The sequence below is a fragment of the Vulpes lagopus genome, chromosome 6, assembly GCF_018345385.1.
Source record: "Vulpes lagopus strain Blue_001 chromosome 6, ASM1834538v1, whole genome shotgun sequence".
Classification (NCBI taxonomy): domain Eukaryota; kingdom Metazoa; phylum Chordata; class Mammalia; order Carnivora; family Canidae; genus Vulpes; species Vulpes lagopus.
Genome location: NC_054829.1, coordinates 77,268,663 through 77,283,025, shown reverse-complemented (window position 1 = coordinate 77,283,025; position 14,363 = coordinate 77,268,663). Strand labels below are relative to the sequence as shown.

At 40.5% G+C, this 14,363-nt stretch overlaps 1 protein-coding gene across 5 annotated transcripts in view; it reads left to right on the top strand.

Annotated features, from left to right (window-relative positions):
- The first annotated feature begins 9,245 nt into the window (after positions 1 to 9,245).
- CCNI (cyclin I) overlaps positions 9,246 to 14,363 on the top strand; it is a 40,908-nt gene continuing 35,790 nt past the window's right edge. Inside the window, exon 1 of one of the 5 annotated variants that reach the window (XM_041759093.1) lies at positions 9,246 to 9,782. In XM_041759093.1, coding sequence (XP_041615027.1) covers positions 9,708 to 9,782 — 75 coding nt within the window. In that variant the 5' untranslated portion in view covers positions 9,246 to 9,707. The other 4 variants (XM_041759091.1, XM_041759095.1, XM_041759094.1 and 1 more) reach the window with 4 other exon arrangements.

Sequence of the window (14,363 nt, the reverse complement as noted above, 5' to 3'; positions counted from 1 at the left end):
AAAATAAAAGAAACTGATTTTGGTAAAACCTTTGTTTCTTCATGCTATTAATGATGCCCCTTTTCCTATAGCACTAAAGATGGAAATCACACTTAGTTGGGCTTGTAGGATGATCAGTAGCAACCAGGGGCTGGAGGGGGAAAGAAAAAACACAGAGTAGCACTAATGCATCAAATGTTTCTTTTTTAGGAAACTAGCATCTCCTTCAAAGGCTGCTGTCTTCTTCACTCACCCACAAAATCTGCTCATTTAATAGAATGTGCCAAACTACCTAGTGGTGTTATCCACCCATGGGTGTTTTGAAACTCGTAAGTTATATAACACTGTGTTTAAGAGGGAAAGTGAAAAGTGGGCTATATCCATAGAACTAACTCCCAAACTCTTGCCTTCTTTTATGCTGTACCACCAGGTCTCTGCCCCCACATATTGTGCAAGTCCAGTTTGGCTTGCCTTCCAGCTTGTTGCATCTTTTACTCTGCAAGGTTATCTAGACCTTGCTTCCTGTTCTCTCCTGCTATGGCAGGATGTAACCACAGACCTATAATTCAGATCACTTCTGAGTGGCCTCACAAGACTCTCTTGCCCACCCCAACTGTGTCTTGTCCTCACTGAGGACCCAGAATGGAGTGAGTGGGCTGAAAGAGCAGGCTGGGACCACTATGACTTTAAATTCTGAGGCTCCAAGAAAAATGTAAAGAGTTTCCTGCTCTATGTTAGCTACAAAGGGAAATCTCTCCAGCAGTAAGGATGAAACAGCTTTTCATGCACCCTCTGCAAAGAAATCATGCTTGAACAATATTTATACTTTTAGAACCACAGAGGCCAGCTGGTATACAAACTGGGTTCTTTTTTTCCACCTACATTTTTGTCTTCTTTCCTAATTTCACATTTCACTCTGGTAGGAGCATGGCTAAAAGGAATCCTTGAAATAAAGCACAAAAACAAAAGAAAAAGTTAAGAGAAAAAAGTCCAAATGGGGAGAATAAATAATACAAATATTTTTTAAATGAGTAAAACATTTTGAAATATGTGAAAGGCCAATTACTAAAATTATGAGGACTGGAAAGGAAAATATTGAAAGGAAAAAGTATAATGTCAATAAAACAAATTTTTCATTGGTTAAAAAAGTACTGATAATGAAGCATGATAGAAAAATATTCCAATATACATTCTCTAACAATTATTCTATGGGAAGACTCCATCAATATCAGATGTTCAAGATCATGTGTGGTTAGACATGACAGCCACGAGAGAGCCACTGGTTACATTCAACAAACGGCTGAATGGTACATTCAACAAACTGCTCAGTTTGACATTTGGGGCCTTTTGCAATCTGAACCCCAAATTATCTCTACTATATAGGATGGTATGATGATTGATTTTATCATCTCAGCTGGACTGTAGTGCTTAGATATTTGGTCAACAATTATTTTAGATGTTTCTGCAAAGGTGTTTTTTTGTTTTTGTTTTTTAAATTTTTTATTATTTATTTATGATAGTCACAGAGAGAGAGAGAGAGGCAGAGACACAGGCAGAGGGAGAAGCAGGCTCCATGCACCGGGAGCCCGATGTGGGCTTCGATCCCGGGTCTCCAGGATCGCACCCTGGGCCAAAGGCAGGCGCCGAACTGCTGCGCCACCCAGGGATCCCCCAAAGGTGGTTTTTTTTGGATGAGATGTAACATTTAAATTGGACTTTAGGTAAAGCAGATTACCCTCTATAATGTGGGTGGGCCTCATCTAATCAGTTGAAGGCCATAATAGAAAGACTGACCTCTCCCAAGCAAAAAAGGGTTCTATCAGCAGTAGCCTTTGGACCTGAGTTGCAACTCTTTTCTGGATCTCTAGTCTTCAGCCTACTCTGGAGATTTTGGACTTACCATGTCTCCATAATGATGTGAGCTAATTCGTTAGACTAAATCTCTTGTTCTCTCTCTCCGCATAGATATAGATGCAGATATAGACATAGATGCATCCTTTTGGTTCCATTTCTCTGAAGAACCTTGTCTAATATAGGTAGTGATAAGATCTGGATTCTATAACCAGAATATATGGGTTCAGATCCTGGCTCTGCCCTTTACTATTTAACACATGATGGGAAAGCTACTTTACCTCTCTGCTTCTGCATCTTTAAAATGGGAAGAACAAAAACTCCCTCAATTCCCTATTCTTTTGTTTCTGCTATTTCCTCACTTGTCATGAGTTTGTTCCTGTCGACTTAGCTAATCCTTCCTTTACCTTCCATATCTGTGGTTTTAAAAATACATTCACTGATACTCTTCCCTTCAACTTTAATTCCCCTCTCCTTGGTCTAGCCTAGACTCAGTTGGGTTGCCCCTAATAAGTAGAACATAGCAGTGATAGGACATCATTTCCTGGATTAGGTTATAAAATGACCGCAGCTTCCATCTTGACATTCTGTCTGTCTCTGTTTGTCTCTGTCTCTCTCATCACTTGTTATGGGGGAACCAACTGCCTGTTCATAAACAGCCTTTTGGAGAGGCCCAGCGGCAAGAACTGGACCCCCCTGCCTATAGCCACTTTACTGAGAACTTCAAAGCACATTCTCCAAGACCTCCATGACTTCAGCTTCAGCCAATGACTTCATTGTAGCCTCATTAGAGACTCTGAATCAGAACCATCTAGGTAAGATACTCCTGGTTCCTGAGCCTCAAAAATTGTGTAAGATACTAAATACTTGTTTTGCACAATTAAGTGTAATTTTGTAGATTTGATACACAGCAAATAATTAATGCTGCATGCAAGTCTATAAAAGCCCCCATCTGATCAACATAATTTTGTCTTTGTTTCCCATAGCATTCTGCATGTAACTATTATAAAACTTCTCATGTTATATTAATGTTAATGTGTTTGTCTCCTTTACAAGGCTGAGAGCTGCTTGAGGGTGGGCCATCCTTAACTGTATTAAGTGAAGAAAAGAAAAAAAAAAATCAAACTCAAGCCTGGCACATAAAAGGCTCTTAGAATAGGCTAACAATTAGTGTTTCCTTTGTCCTATCTGTGTTGTTCTAAGGCTTTTACAAATCCCATTTAGTCCTCATAAAAACCTAGGGGATATATTATTACCCTCATTTTACAGATGATGAAACTGAGGTCAAGTTATAGAGAAGCTGATTAATTTGTTCACCCGTACACAGCTAGTAAATGTTGCTGAATTACAGAAGGAATGAGTGAATAAATGTCTTACAAATAGGACCATCTATGACTCACATTCTAATCTCTTAGCAGTGCCGAGCCCCGTATGCAATTGGGACTCAGCATTTACTAAATCACCCTCTGGTAATAAAAGTCTCTTTTATAAGTAAGTTTCTCTTACTTATGTGAGAAAGAAGTCTTGGAACCCCGGATTGTGGATTATTTAAATTGATTCCCCAAACAGTTCTTTTCCTTTACTCAGAAGAAATAAGGGTTGCAGTAAACATCTGTTGTAATGGGACTAAAAATATACTTTGGAAGATGTTTACCCTTCTCTCCATACATCCCCCATAAATGGTTGACAAGAAGCAAAGTGTATTGATAGTTTGATTATGTAAGATATATTTTAAAAGATTTTTTCTGAATTTACTAAATTTGGTGGTTTAGGAATTCAAAACAGTCTGTGAAAGGGTAAAGTGGAATTTTTTTTCATGGTATATTGTTCTTCGAACAACAATAAGAGAATACAATGTTTCTACTGAAGACCTTTTGGTTTACAAATTTCAAATAGGTCCCTGCTATTTGACTTCTGAGGCCCCTCACCTGGCTGAGGTCTTTCTAAAAAAGCACCTAATGAGAAACCCAAAGCCAGCTCACATTCAGGGTTGCTCAAAGTCTGGAAAGCAGCTTGTGGCTTCTTATTTTAGAATTTTTTACTTTTTTTTGCCGAAGCACTTCTCCGCACCTAATAGTAGGTATGAGGTCTTTCTACTATTTGATAAATGGGGACTATTTTCCTCTTGATGTCTATTTGGGAGATTTACTCCTCTTAAATTCTGTCACTGTAACGATTAATGAAAACATATTTTGGAAGCTGTAAAAATGATCTTTAAATGTAAGCAGATGCTAAAGATAAATGATTATAGTGACAATAAATCATTTCCTTTGTTCCTGTAGGCCTTGGTATTTCTTCTACTAGACAGTACCTTCATAAATTGTCTGCTGGGAACATTACCCTTAAATTTCATTTAAGACAAAGGAGACCAGACATTTCTGTCAATAAAGATTTAATAGCCTTGCCTTCTATATTCATAAAAATGTAAGCAGCACACTTCTAATTATTTTTCTTGAAAGATTAAGGATGGCAAACCACTTTGTGCTCATCAACTTGACTCCCTTTAGTTGTCCTAGATGTTCCAAGGGGTCTCACTTTGCTCTATTTTTGCATTTCAGAACAGATCCTTTCTTATGACAGTAACACTGCTTCTTAGGTGTTTCCTTACTCTACCACTCGCCATTTGAAGCAAGGCATGTTTATTATTTCAAGATTCAATATTCCAGTTATGGAATAAAACAAGTCTAAGAAAATTGAATAACCCATTTTTAAGTAAAAATCAGGTCTCTAGAAACACAAATATAAACTGCTAACTAAAACCTTATAACAAAATTTTTGTTCTAAGATTAAAGGCAATACAAAAATAACTAGAGGGTATTTTTGTTCAAAGATTTAATGCAAGCCAGAAATACCCACAGGGTATTAGGAAAGGGTAGTAATTGAAAGCACACCAGGCTCTGGATTCAGACAAGCTAGGTTTGCATGGTGGCTGTGCCTCTCCAAGCTGTGTGACCAGTCTTGCAGATTTATTTGACCTCTTTATCTTCTGTAAAATGGGGACAACAAAAGTTACCTTCTATAGTGGAGTGCTGTGGAGACAAAAATGAGAGGATGCAATAAAAGTGCCATGCCTGGTCCATAGTAAGTAATCAATAAATTTTGGTTATTATTATTTTCAAGTGTCATGTAGAAAGATACTTATTTTTTACTACTAGGATAAAAGGGAAACATTTCTAAAAGAATTGAAAAAATCTGAATTCCCTACCATTACATGGATCTTAATATATTTTCTTCGTATGCCTTATTTATTTTCTCAGGGAACCTCAAACGCCCCCTCCCATTTTTTTTTTACAACTACAACCATTTGTAAAAGCAATATCACAGTTACTAAGAAAAAAGAGATGATGATTAAAAGTAAGTTCTTATGAGTGAATAGTGTAGAAAAAAATGTTGATAGCTTTTGTTAGGACAACTGGAACTTGTTCCTTCCCACCTATTAATTACTTGAAATTACGGGCAGCCCGGGTGGCTCAGTGGTTTGTCGCCGCCTTCAGCTCAGGGCGTGGTCCTGGAGACCAGGGATGGGGTCCCTCCTCAGGCTCCCTCTGCCTGTGTCTCTGCCTCTCTGTGTCTCTCATGAATAAATAAAATCTTTTTAAAAATTACATTTATAGTACTGTAGGTTGTCACTCGCCCCCTCACAGACAGTAAGATAGCTTTAATAAACCTAAACTTCAAAAAGGTTAAGTATATAATGAGCTGGAAGCTTTTAAATGTCCCCAGTTACATTTTAATTGGTTCAACCCCTCTGCCAAAGAAATAGGCAAATTGGTATTCAACAAAAGACATAAAACTGTAAGTACCTTTGGACCCAGGAATAATCGAAAAAAAGGTTAGGAATGACAATTGGATTGTTTTTGTTTCTTTCATTTTTTGATAACAGCATTATTGATATATAATTGACACTACATTCAGTCCAATTAAGCGCACAATCCAATGGTTTTTAGTACATTTAGAGTTGTGCAACCATCATCACAATCAATTTTAGAACATTGTCCTCAAAAAGAAAATCAACATCCTTTGGCTATCATCCCCCAATTTCATCTCTACACCCAGTGCTTAGCAACCACTAATCCTTTCTTATCTTTATAGATTTGCCTATTCTGGACATTTCATATAAATGGAGTCATTACTTTAATTGAAAGAAACCAGTCACAAAGGACTATGTTTTCAAGGATCATCCATGTTATACCATTTACCAGTACCTCCTTTTTATGGCCAAATATTCCGGTTTAGATATATCATATTTATGTGTTCATAAGCTGGTGGACATTTGTGTTGTTTCGCCTTTTGTCTAGTATGAATAAAGCTGTTATGATCATTCACGGATAAGTTTGATTTTTAAAATTTTTGTTTTTTAGGTAACCTCTACACACAACATGGAGCTTAAACACAACCCTGAGATCAAGAGCTGTGTGCTTTATCGATTGAGCCAGCCAGGTGCCCAACATGGACAATTTTTTGCTTGGACATACTCTCATTTTTCTTGGCTACGTACCCAGAAGTAGAATTTATATGATTCTAAATGATCAAAAATCATGGTCCAACAATGTAATTATACTGTATTCCCAAAGATATTATGTAAAAATGCTATCCTCTTAAAAGTATTCTGCAGAAAAATGTTGGCCATGCAGAAGGAAAACTACATAATAATATGGAAAAAGACTACATGAAGTGAAAAGAGAACAAAACCCACTTAAAATCTTTCCTGGGCTTCCCATTCCCTGCTCTGTCCTATGGACCTAGGGACCTCAGTTCTCTCCCTGTCAGTTCTCAGGACCAGCTATGTATACTACCTATCAGAGATTTTTACATCTCAGCTTCAGGACTTTTGTTCATGTTGTTTCCTCTGCCTGTATCACTTTTCCCCCACTTCTTTGCCCAATGGTTTCAAGTCTCATCTTAAATGTCACTTCCTCAGAGAAACCTTCTCTGTTATCCCTGATTAGTCTAAGGTTAAGTGTTTCCATGGCAGTCTGCAATTTTCCATCTTAAATACTTTTGATACTAGTAATACTTTATTCAGTCAGTAATCAAATACTGAGAGGTATTACATGCAGGGATACAGAGTGAAACAAAACACACAAGATCTGCCATCCTAGACCTTGTATTCTAGGAAGGGTATCCATGCACATTTTACAAATCAATGTACTGGGTTAATTTTATTTCATTTTATTCAAATGTAGTTAACATGCAGTGTTATAGTAGTTTTTGGTGTGCAATATAGTGATTCAACAGTTCCATACATTATTCAGTGTTCATCAGTTAAGTGTAATATTAATCTTTTTCACTTATTTCACCCATCCCCCCCACCTATCTGATAACCATATATTCCCTATAGTTGAGTTTGCTTTTTTTTTTTTTTTATTTCCCTTCGTTGGCTATTTTCTGTCTTCCACAATGCGTGATATTGATGGGGGAACACAGGGCTAGTTGAGGACAAGGCACGAGCTTAGGACAGCACACTGACTAGTCTTTGAAACAGGCAAAGGGACATTCCTCTCCGGACTCAACTGCCTTGATGTTCATACTTTGCTAAGGGCAAAAGGCAATCTTAGCCTGACTCTCAAGAACCTGTAAGTCTACTTTAACACATAAAAATTCCTTTAGAAATTTCCCTTTATCTCTAAACCCCCAAGATATGTGTTAACAATCATCCCCCAAGCACATGGCCCACCAATACACATCTGAAGGGTCTCAGGACTCAGGTTCTATTAGACCCTAATAAGTGACCTTTCTCCAACAATAGCTGGCCCCCTCAAGGTCCTGGAAACCTTGCTTCCAGAATTCCTTAGAGAGTAAGCTATCCCCAAACCCCTCCCGCTCCCAGGTATCAGCAGCTACCCTTCACAGGCCGGGGCAGCAGCTCTTCCTGCCTGGGAGACCTGTCCCCGTGCTTTGGTTATTAAAACCACCATTTTGCGCCAAAGACGTCTCAAGAATTCTTTCTTGGTCATCGCCTCTGGACTTTACCTATAATTCCAAAACTTCATCAATATCATTTATTTTTCTTTCTCTGATAGGCTTATTTCACTTAGCATTATACTATCTAGATCCATCCTTGTTGTTGCAAATGGCAAGATTTCATTCTTTTAATGGCTGAACAATATTCCATTATATATATGTATACATACCACATCTTTAGTCATTCATCTATCAATTGATACTGGGGTGCTTCCATAGTTTGTTGTAAATTATGCTGCCATAAATATGGGTGTATATATATTCCTTCAAATTAGCGTTTCCGTATTCTTTGGGTAAATACGTCCGGTAATTTTAGGTAGTGATAATTAGCTTAATTAATGTTTGGACTGTACACTCCATGAAAGTATAAGGTATTTGTCTTGGTTACTTCCAGTTTGCTAGAGCTTACCACGGAGTCTGGCCAGCTAAATAAGCTCAATACAAATTTTTTCAAAGACTGGTAAAATAAGCATATAAAAAACAGAAATAGAAAATACAAAGGAGACTATTCCCGTAAATGGTTGAGTTTGAGGTTTTTTTCTCCCCTTTCCTCTTTCAAAACTTTCTGTAATTCTACATCCTATTTCTATAATTAAAACAATTAAAAGATGAGCCAAAAATTACCATAGGTGAGTAAAAGAACCTCAAATAAAACACATTTGTACGTCACCATACACTCGTTAAAGACCTGGTAATAAAACCTACTCAAATACTCAGACGTCTTGGTTTGGTGAATAGAATTCCCTCAGCGCATGACCAAGCAGGTTCCCCGCCACCAATAGCATAATTTACCGTTTTATAAGGGCTTTAACACCCAAGACGGTGCTTGGGCTGGATGGCCGTCTTCCTCCATCCATGTGTGTCACCACCACCCATACTATTTATACGTAATAATCTTTTGCGAGGTCAACAAAGAATGCAAGATCTTTACACAACAGCACACCGGCCCCTTCCCAATAAATCTTTCTTCCAAGCCCTAAAGACGTATTAGGTGGGATAAGCCCAGGTGGCTTGGCGGCGGGCCAGGAGCGCATCCCGACGGAACCCCCACCCCAAGCGAAACCCTCCGCCGCTCCTTTCTTCCTCGGGGCGCATGCGCAGCGCACCCGCCGGCCACCGCTCGCCTCTGCCAGCTAGCGGCGGTCTGACGTCAGCGCGAGCGGCCTGTGCCCTTCCGCCTCTCCGAGAAAACGAGTCCGCGCACCTTCGACTCTCCTTATCCCGCCGGAAAGGTCTTCCCTTCTTCCACCCCGGTACTGGAGACTTCCCCCGCCTGTCTCCAACAGCCTAGCTTTCTGCCGGACTCCTCTGTACGTTCGCCGGGCGGTGAAGGCCACGAAAACGAAGAAAGGGGAGGGCCGGAGAGCAGTTCAGCGCTGTTTACAGGGAGTACGGCGGCCTGCGAATCGGTCCGCGAGGGCGGAGCCAAGGAAGCCGGACCTTCCCCCCCCCCCCCCCCCCCGCCTTCCCCGCGAGCGGACGCGGCGGCGTCTCGGTCTCGCTTTTTCTTATTTTCCCCCCTTTCCCCCTTTTTTTTCCTTTTCCCTCCCCCCCCCCTTTTCACCATTTCCCCTCAGAGACGCTTCTCCCGGGCAGGGGCAGAGCCGGTCTCACCCCCCGCCTCTCCCCGGCCCCCGCCGCCCTATGGCGAGAGGGAACCCCCCTCCCCACCCGGGCATTAGCGGCGGCGGTTGGAGGAGCGGGGCCGGCGGTGGCCGCGGCAGCCTCAGGTCGGGGGCAGTCATGGAGCTGGTTCGCTGACCCGCCGGCCGCAGCCGTGCGTCCCGCTCGATCGCCTGCACCCTCACGCCCGGCCCGGCTCCCCCTCTTCTCCCTCCTCAGTCGGTCCCGTCCGCGTCCCGCGCGCCCAGCCGCCGCGCGCTGAGGAAAATGGGGTGGTAACGGGCCCCCGGATGACCCCGCGTCAGTACTGTGAGGCCTACAGCTCCGCCGGGGAGGAGGAGGAGGAGGAGGAAGAGGAGGAGAAGGTGAGGGGGCGGGGGACTCGTTGCGTCTCCGCGCCCCGCGCTCGCGCTCCCGCTCGTCGCCCCCCTACCTCGCGCCGCCGGAGGAGCTCCCCGAGCCGCGCGCTCCTTGCCGCGGCCCGGCCCGCGCCTCCGCCTCCGCCTCCAGAGGAACCTTGGGGACCTCCCCCACTGCGGCCTCTCCTGCCGGAACACTTGGGCACCTGCCCGGCTTTCAGACGGCCTGCCGTGTACCCTTTGGGGCCAGTTTCCCGTCAGCGACTAACTTGTTTGTAGCCCCAGCAGATTGCCTACTCGTGCACATTCGAGGCGCCGCAAGCCTGTGTGGTACTCGAGGAAGGGGACACACCCCCACCCTTCGACTTCACGCTTTTGCGGGGGCCAAAGGAGGATGATTTGCATTGCAAAGCGGAGTGAATGCCAAACGGTCCGTGGAACGGCCAGTGCCGGTGCTGCGGGGGTTTGGGGGAGGGGACGTTACCCCAGGGGTGGGTGGGGGAGTTTGGGGAGGAGGTGAGATTTGAGTCGCACCCTGAAAGGCTTGTAGAAAAGTACCGGAGTTTTGAAAACAGGCCAAAAAGGTCGTCTCTTGAGCTGGAGGCTCCTTTGCAGGTCACTGGGCAAGAGTTGAGAATTGGGTAGCAGAGTAGTGGACTCACAATTGAAGGATTGGCAGGAGAAATGTGGAACTATCAAAGTTAGAAGTGTTGGATATGCCAACCAGGAGATGCGTTCCTGAGGAGGCAGAATGGAATCAGACTGAAGATCTTTGAATGCCAAGCTTCAGTATTTAGCTTTTATTCTGTCAGTGGGAGCGCCTCAGCGGTGGAGCAGCGTGTGCTGTTGACACTTGTTGAAGGTTTTTATCTGACAGACATTGCAACTCATTGAGTCCTCAGAGAGACTCGTGAGGCAGGTAGTTCAGGGGTCTCATTTCACAGAAGAGGAAAACGGAGGGTCCGCGAGAGGAAGTAATTTACCCCATGGGTGACTCAGCTAGAGGCCAGCGGCCAGAATTCAAACCGGAGCTGTCTGCTAGATAATCTCTATCCCAAAAATGAGTTTGTTATTTGCTCCCAGCTCTATGAAAAAGAAGGGAGTGGACAAAAAGATTAGGAACGAATGAACAGATGAGTGCTTCTGAACTTCTAGGATAAAATTCTTAATACTGAGGAGGAGCAGACTCGTTAGAATCAGCGTGTGTGGGGGGGAAGGCGTGGTAGAGATGATTTGCAGTTACAGATAACAGTTTGTGAATCACTGTGACTCCTAGTAGGTTAGAATGGAACTCTGCAATGTCAAAATCGGAAGCTGAGCATATGTTTTATTCTGATTCTATAACACTTTAAAAATGAAGATATGGACCTGTGCATGTTTATTTAAAATGGGCGTAATAAGAGTAATGCCAACTTTATAAGGTTGTATAAGGATTAAATGAGTTAATATGGCATAGTACTTTGAACAATATCTGGCCAAGTAATAAGCACTCATTGCTTTGACTTCCTAAGAACTTCAGTGTAAGGTATTTGTTAGACATAGTGCTAAACTCTGGAGAGTGTTGCCATCAAAGAACTCATGGTTAGTAGGAGAGACAGATCTACAAATAATTATCACAGAGCAATTAAATGCAAAGGTAGGATTATGCCCAAGTACAGATGTAAGAAGGCAGGGTACTAGTCACAGACCTACACAAATGATAGCTGTGTAAGAAGGGAAGTGCCAGCTGGAAAAGGACAATTCAGGTTCAAAGGACTGTATGGAAAGGCATGGAGCTAGTGAAACAAACAGCAGGTCGTTTTGGAATTACAGGCATTCACAGTTCATTATTAGGTTAGGAGCATGAAGTCAAGAGATGGTCACATTAATAAATCCCTCTTTTAGAATAGGAACAAAGATCCAGTAGTCAACATCAGTAGAAAATTATTAATGCACTTGGTGTTATGGTGATAATATAATTCTGTATTAATAAAGTTGTTTCTGTTTACCTAGCACTGTGCAGTACTTTTTCTTAGAATAGTAGGAGGCCCTGTATGTAGATTTATAATATAGTTTATGCTGTACAATAACCATTTTATAAACTATTCACTCATTAAGTTATTTGATAAACACGGAGAAAGAAGCAGAAGTAGTCATTGAAAGATTGGCAGGGGAAATGTGAAACTATCATAAAGTTAGAAGTGTGTGGAATATGCCAACCAAAATAAACTTTTTGATTCTTAGTTCCTAGAGACTTCTAAGCATTCAAAGTTCTGGATATGACTAATGGCACAAAATAATAAGATACAAGTATAAAGTTCTAGTATTTAATACAGTAAAATTTTGTTCAGCAGATTTCATTTTATGTAAGTATTTTACGTGTAGAAAAAAGGATTGTGTGTTATCATTAAGTAAAACACAAGTAATGCTTTCTTTACTGTATCATCTGTCTTACTAGTATCTTTTTTTAAAAGATTTTATTTATTTATATGAGAGAGAGCATGGGGGGAGGCACAGAGGGAGGAGACTCCTAACTGAGCAGGGAGCCCAGTGATGCTTAGATGCAGTGCTAAGATGCAATGCGGGCCTCAATCTCAGGACCCTGAGATCATGACCCAGGCGGAAGGCAGACGCTCAACCAACTGAACTACCCAGGCCTCTCTGTCTTACTAGAATCTTAAAAAAGGAGTATAAAAGGTATCCTGGTAATATGAGCACTTCCATAATTTATGTCTGGGGTGGGGCTTTATTCTTGTAAATAAAAAGAAACTCGTTAACATTTCACCCCATTTATCATTTGTTCTCTCTTTCCCATATACTGCATATATTCTGGCCCTTTGCTCCTCTAAATATTTTAGTATGTATTTCCTAAGAATAGGGATGTTCTCTTACAGAATCAGAGTAAAGTTATCAACTTCAGTAAATTTAACTTTGAAACATTTACTTTGTCCATGTTCCCGTTATGTCATTATAACATTTTATCTTCCCAGTATAGGATTGAGTCTAGGGTTAGATACTGAACTTTCATTTTTCTGTACCCTAATTTGATCTGGAATATTTCCTCCATTCTTTTTTCTTTCCCTTGGATTATTTATATCTTATTTTTGAAAGATAAAGGAAATCTGAGCTTTTTATCGTTTGTTAACATTCCCCTGCTATGAGCAAAGAATGATTCTTTTTATTTTCTAAAATTTATATGGTTTATTACATTAATTGATTTCCTGAATATTAAACCAGTTTTGCATTCCTGGGATAAATCCCACTCAATTGTGGTATATAATCCTTTTTTTTTTTTTTTTTTTTTTTTTTTTTTTTTTTTAAGTTACCAGATTCAGTTTGCTGGCATATTTTGTTGAGGAATTCTGCATTTGTATTTAGAAGAGATGTTCTCAATGGCTGTTGTCTTTGCTTAACTGGCCTCATAAAATGAATTGAGACGTGCTCCTCTTCTACTTTTTTGGAGAAGTTTGTGAAGAATTAAATTTTTCTATGGATGTTTGGTAGAGTTCAAATCCCTTGGGCTTTGGCTTTTCTTTGACAATTGTTTACTAATTCAATTTCTTGTTATATGAGCTTCAGCTTTTCTATTTCTTTTTAAAGTCAGTTTTGATAATTTGTGGTTCTGGATATTTGTCCATTTCATGCAAAATTGTCCAATTTATTTGCAAACAGTTCAAAAAATTCTTTTATAACACTTTTATCTCTATAACATAAGTAGTAATGTCTCCTTTTATTCCTGATTTTAGTGCTTCATCCTTTCTGTTTTTTCTTGATCAGTTATAGCTAAAGGTTTGCCAATTTTGTTGATCTTTTCAAAGAACCAACTTTTGGTTTCATTGATTTTTCTCTATTTTTCTATTCATTAATTTCCACTCCAATATCTGTTTCTTCTGGTTTGCTTTATAGTTTGCTCTACTTGCATCTTGTAAATTTTGGTATGTTTTCTTTTTCATTACCTCAAAGTATTTTCTAATTTACCATGTGATGTCTTCTTTGACCCAGATTCCTTTGTTTAAAAAAAAAAAAATGTTAAAGTATCTAAAATCTTACTAAGGGTCTTATCTTCAGGGGATTGGAGAACAGGAATCTCTTAAATCTTATTCTTTTTTCATGTATTTTCTCTGTGTATCTCTCTCTGTTCCCCATCCATCCTTTCTAAAAATAATCTTCAGGGGAAACATTTTGAGGGTAGAGTAATCACCCAGGTAGCCAGCCACCCACCCATTGGGGTATGTTGAGAAGGCTGGGGGAGCCTGGGGAGCCCAACCTGTTGGATGTAGCTAATGGAATGAAATAGTACGGTAGGTTTCAACGAGTTAATAAATTACAGACTAAAATTAGATATAGAAGAAAGCTTAGAACCAATAAATCAAGTTTAATCTTCATCCAATATAGGGTTTCTTTCTAAGTATCTCTTGACAGGTGGTCATCTAGTTTACACTCCGTTTCTTTTTTTTTCTTTTTAATTTTTTTACATTTTTAATTTAATGCACTCCATTTCTAAGGTTAATATTTGTATCTGGTTTAGATGAAGCTATATTGAGTTTATCTAGTTATGGAAGATCTGAAAAAAGTACCAAGGCCACAAAAGTGGAATTCAGAACATCT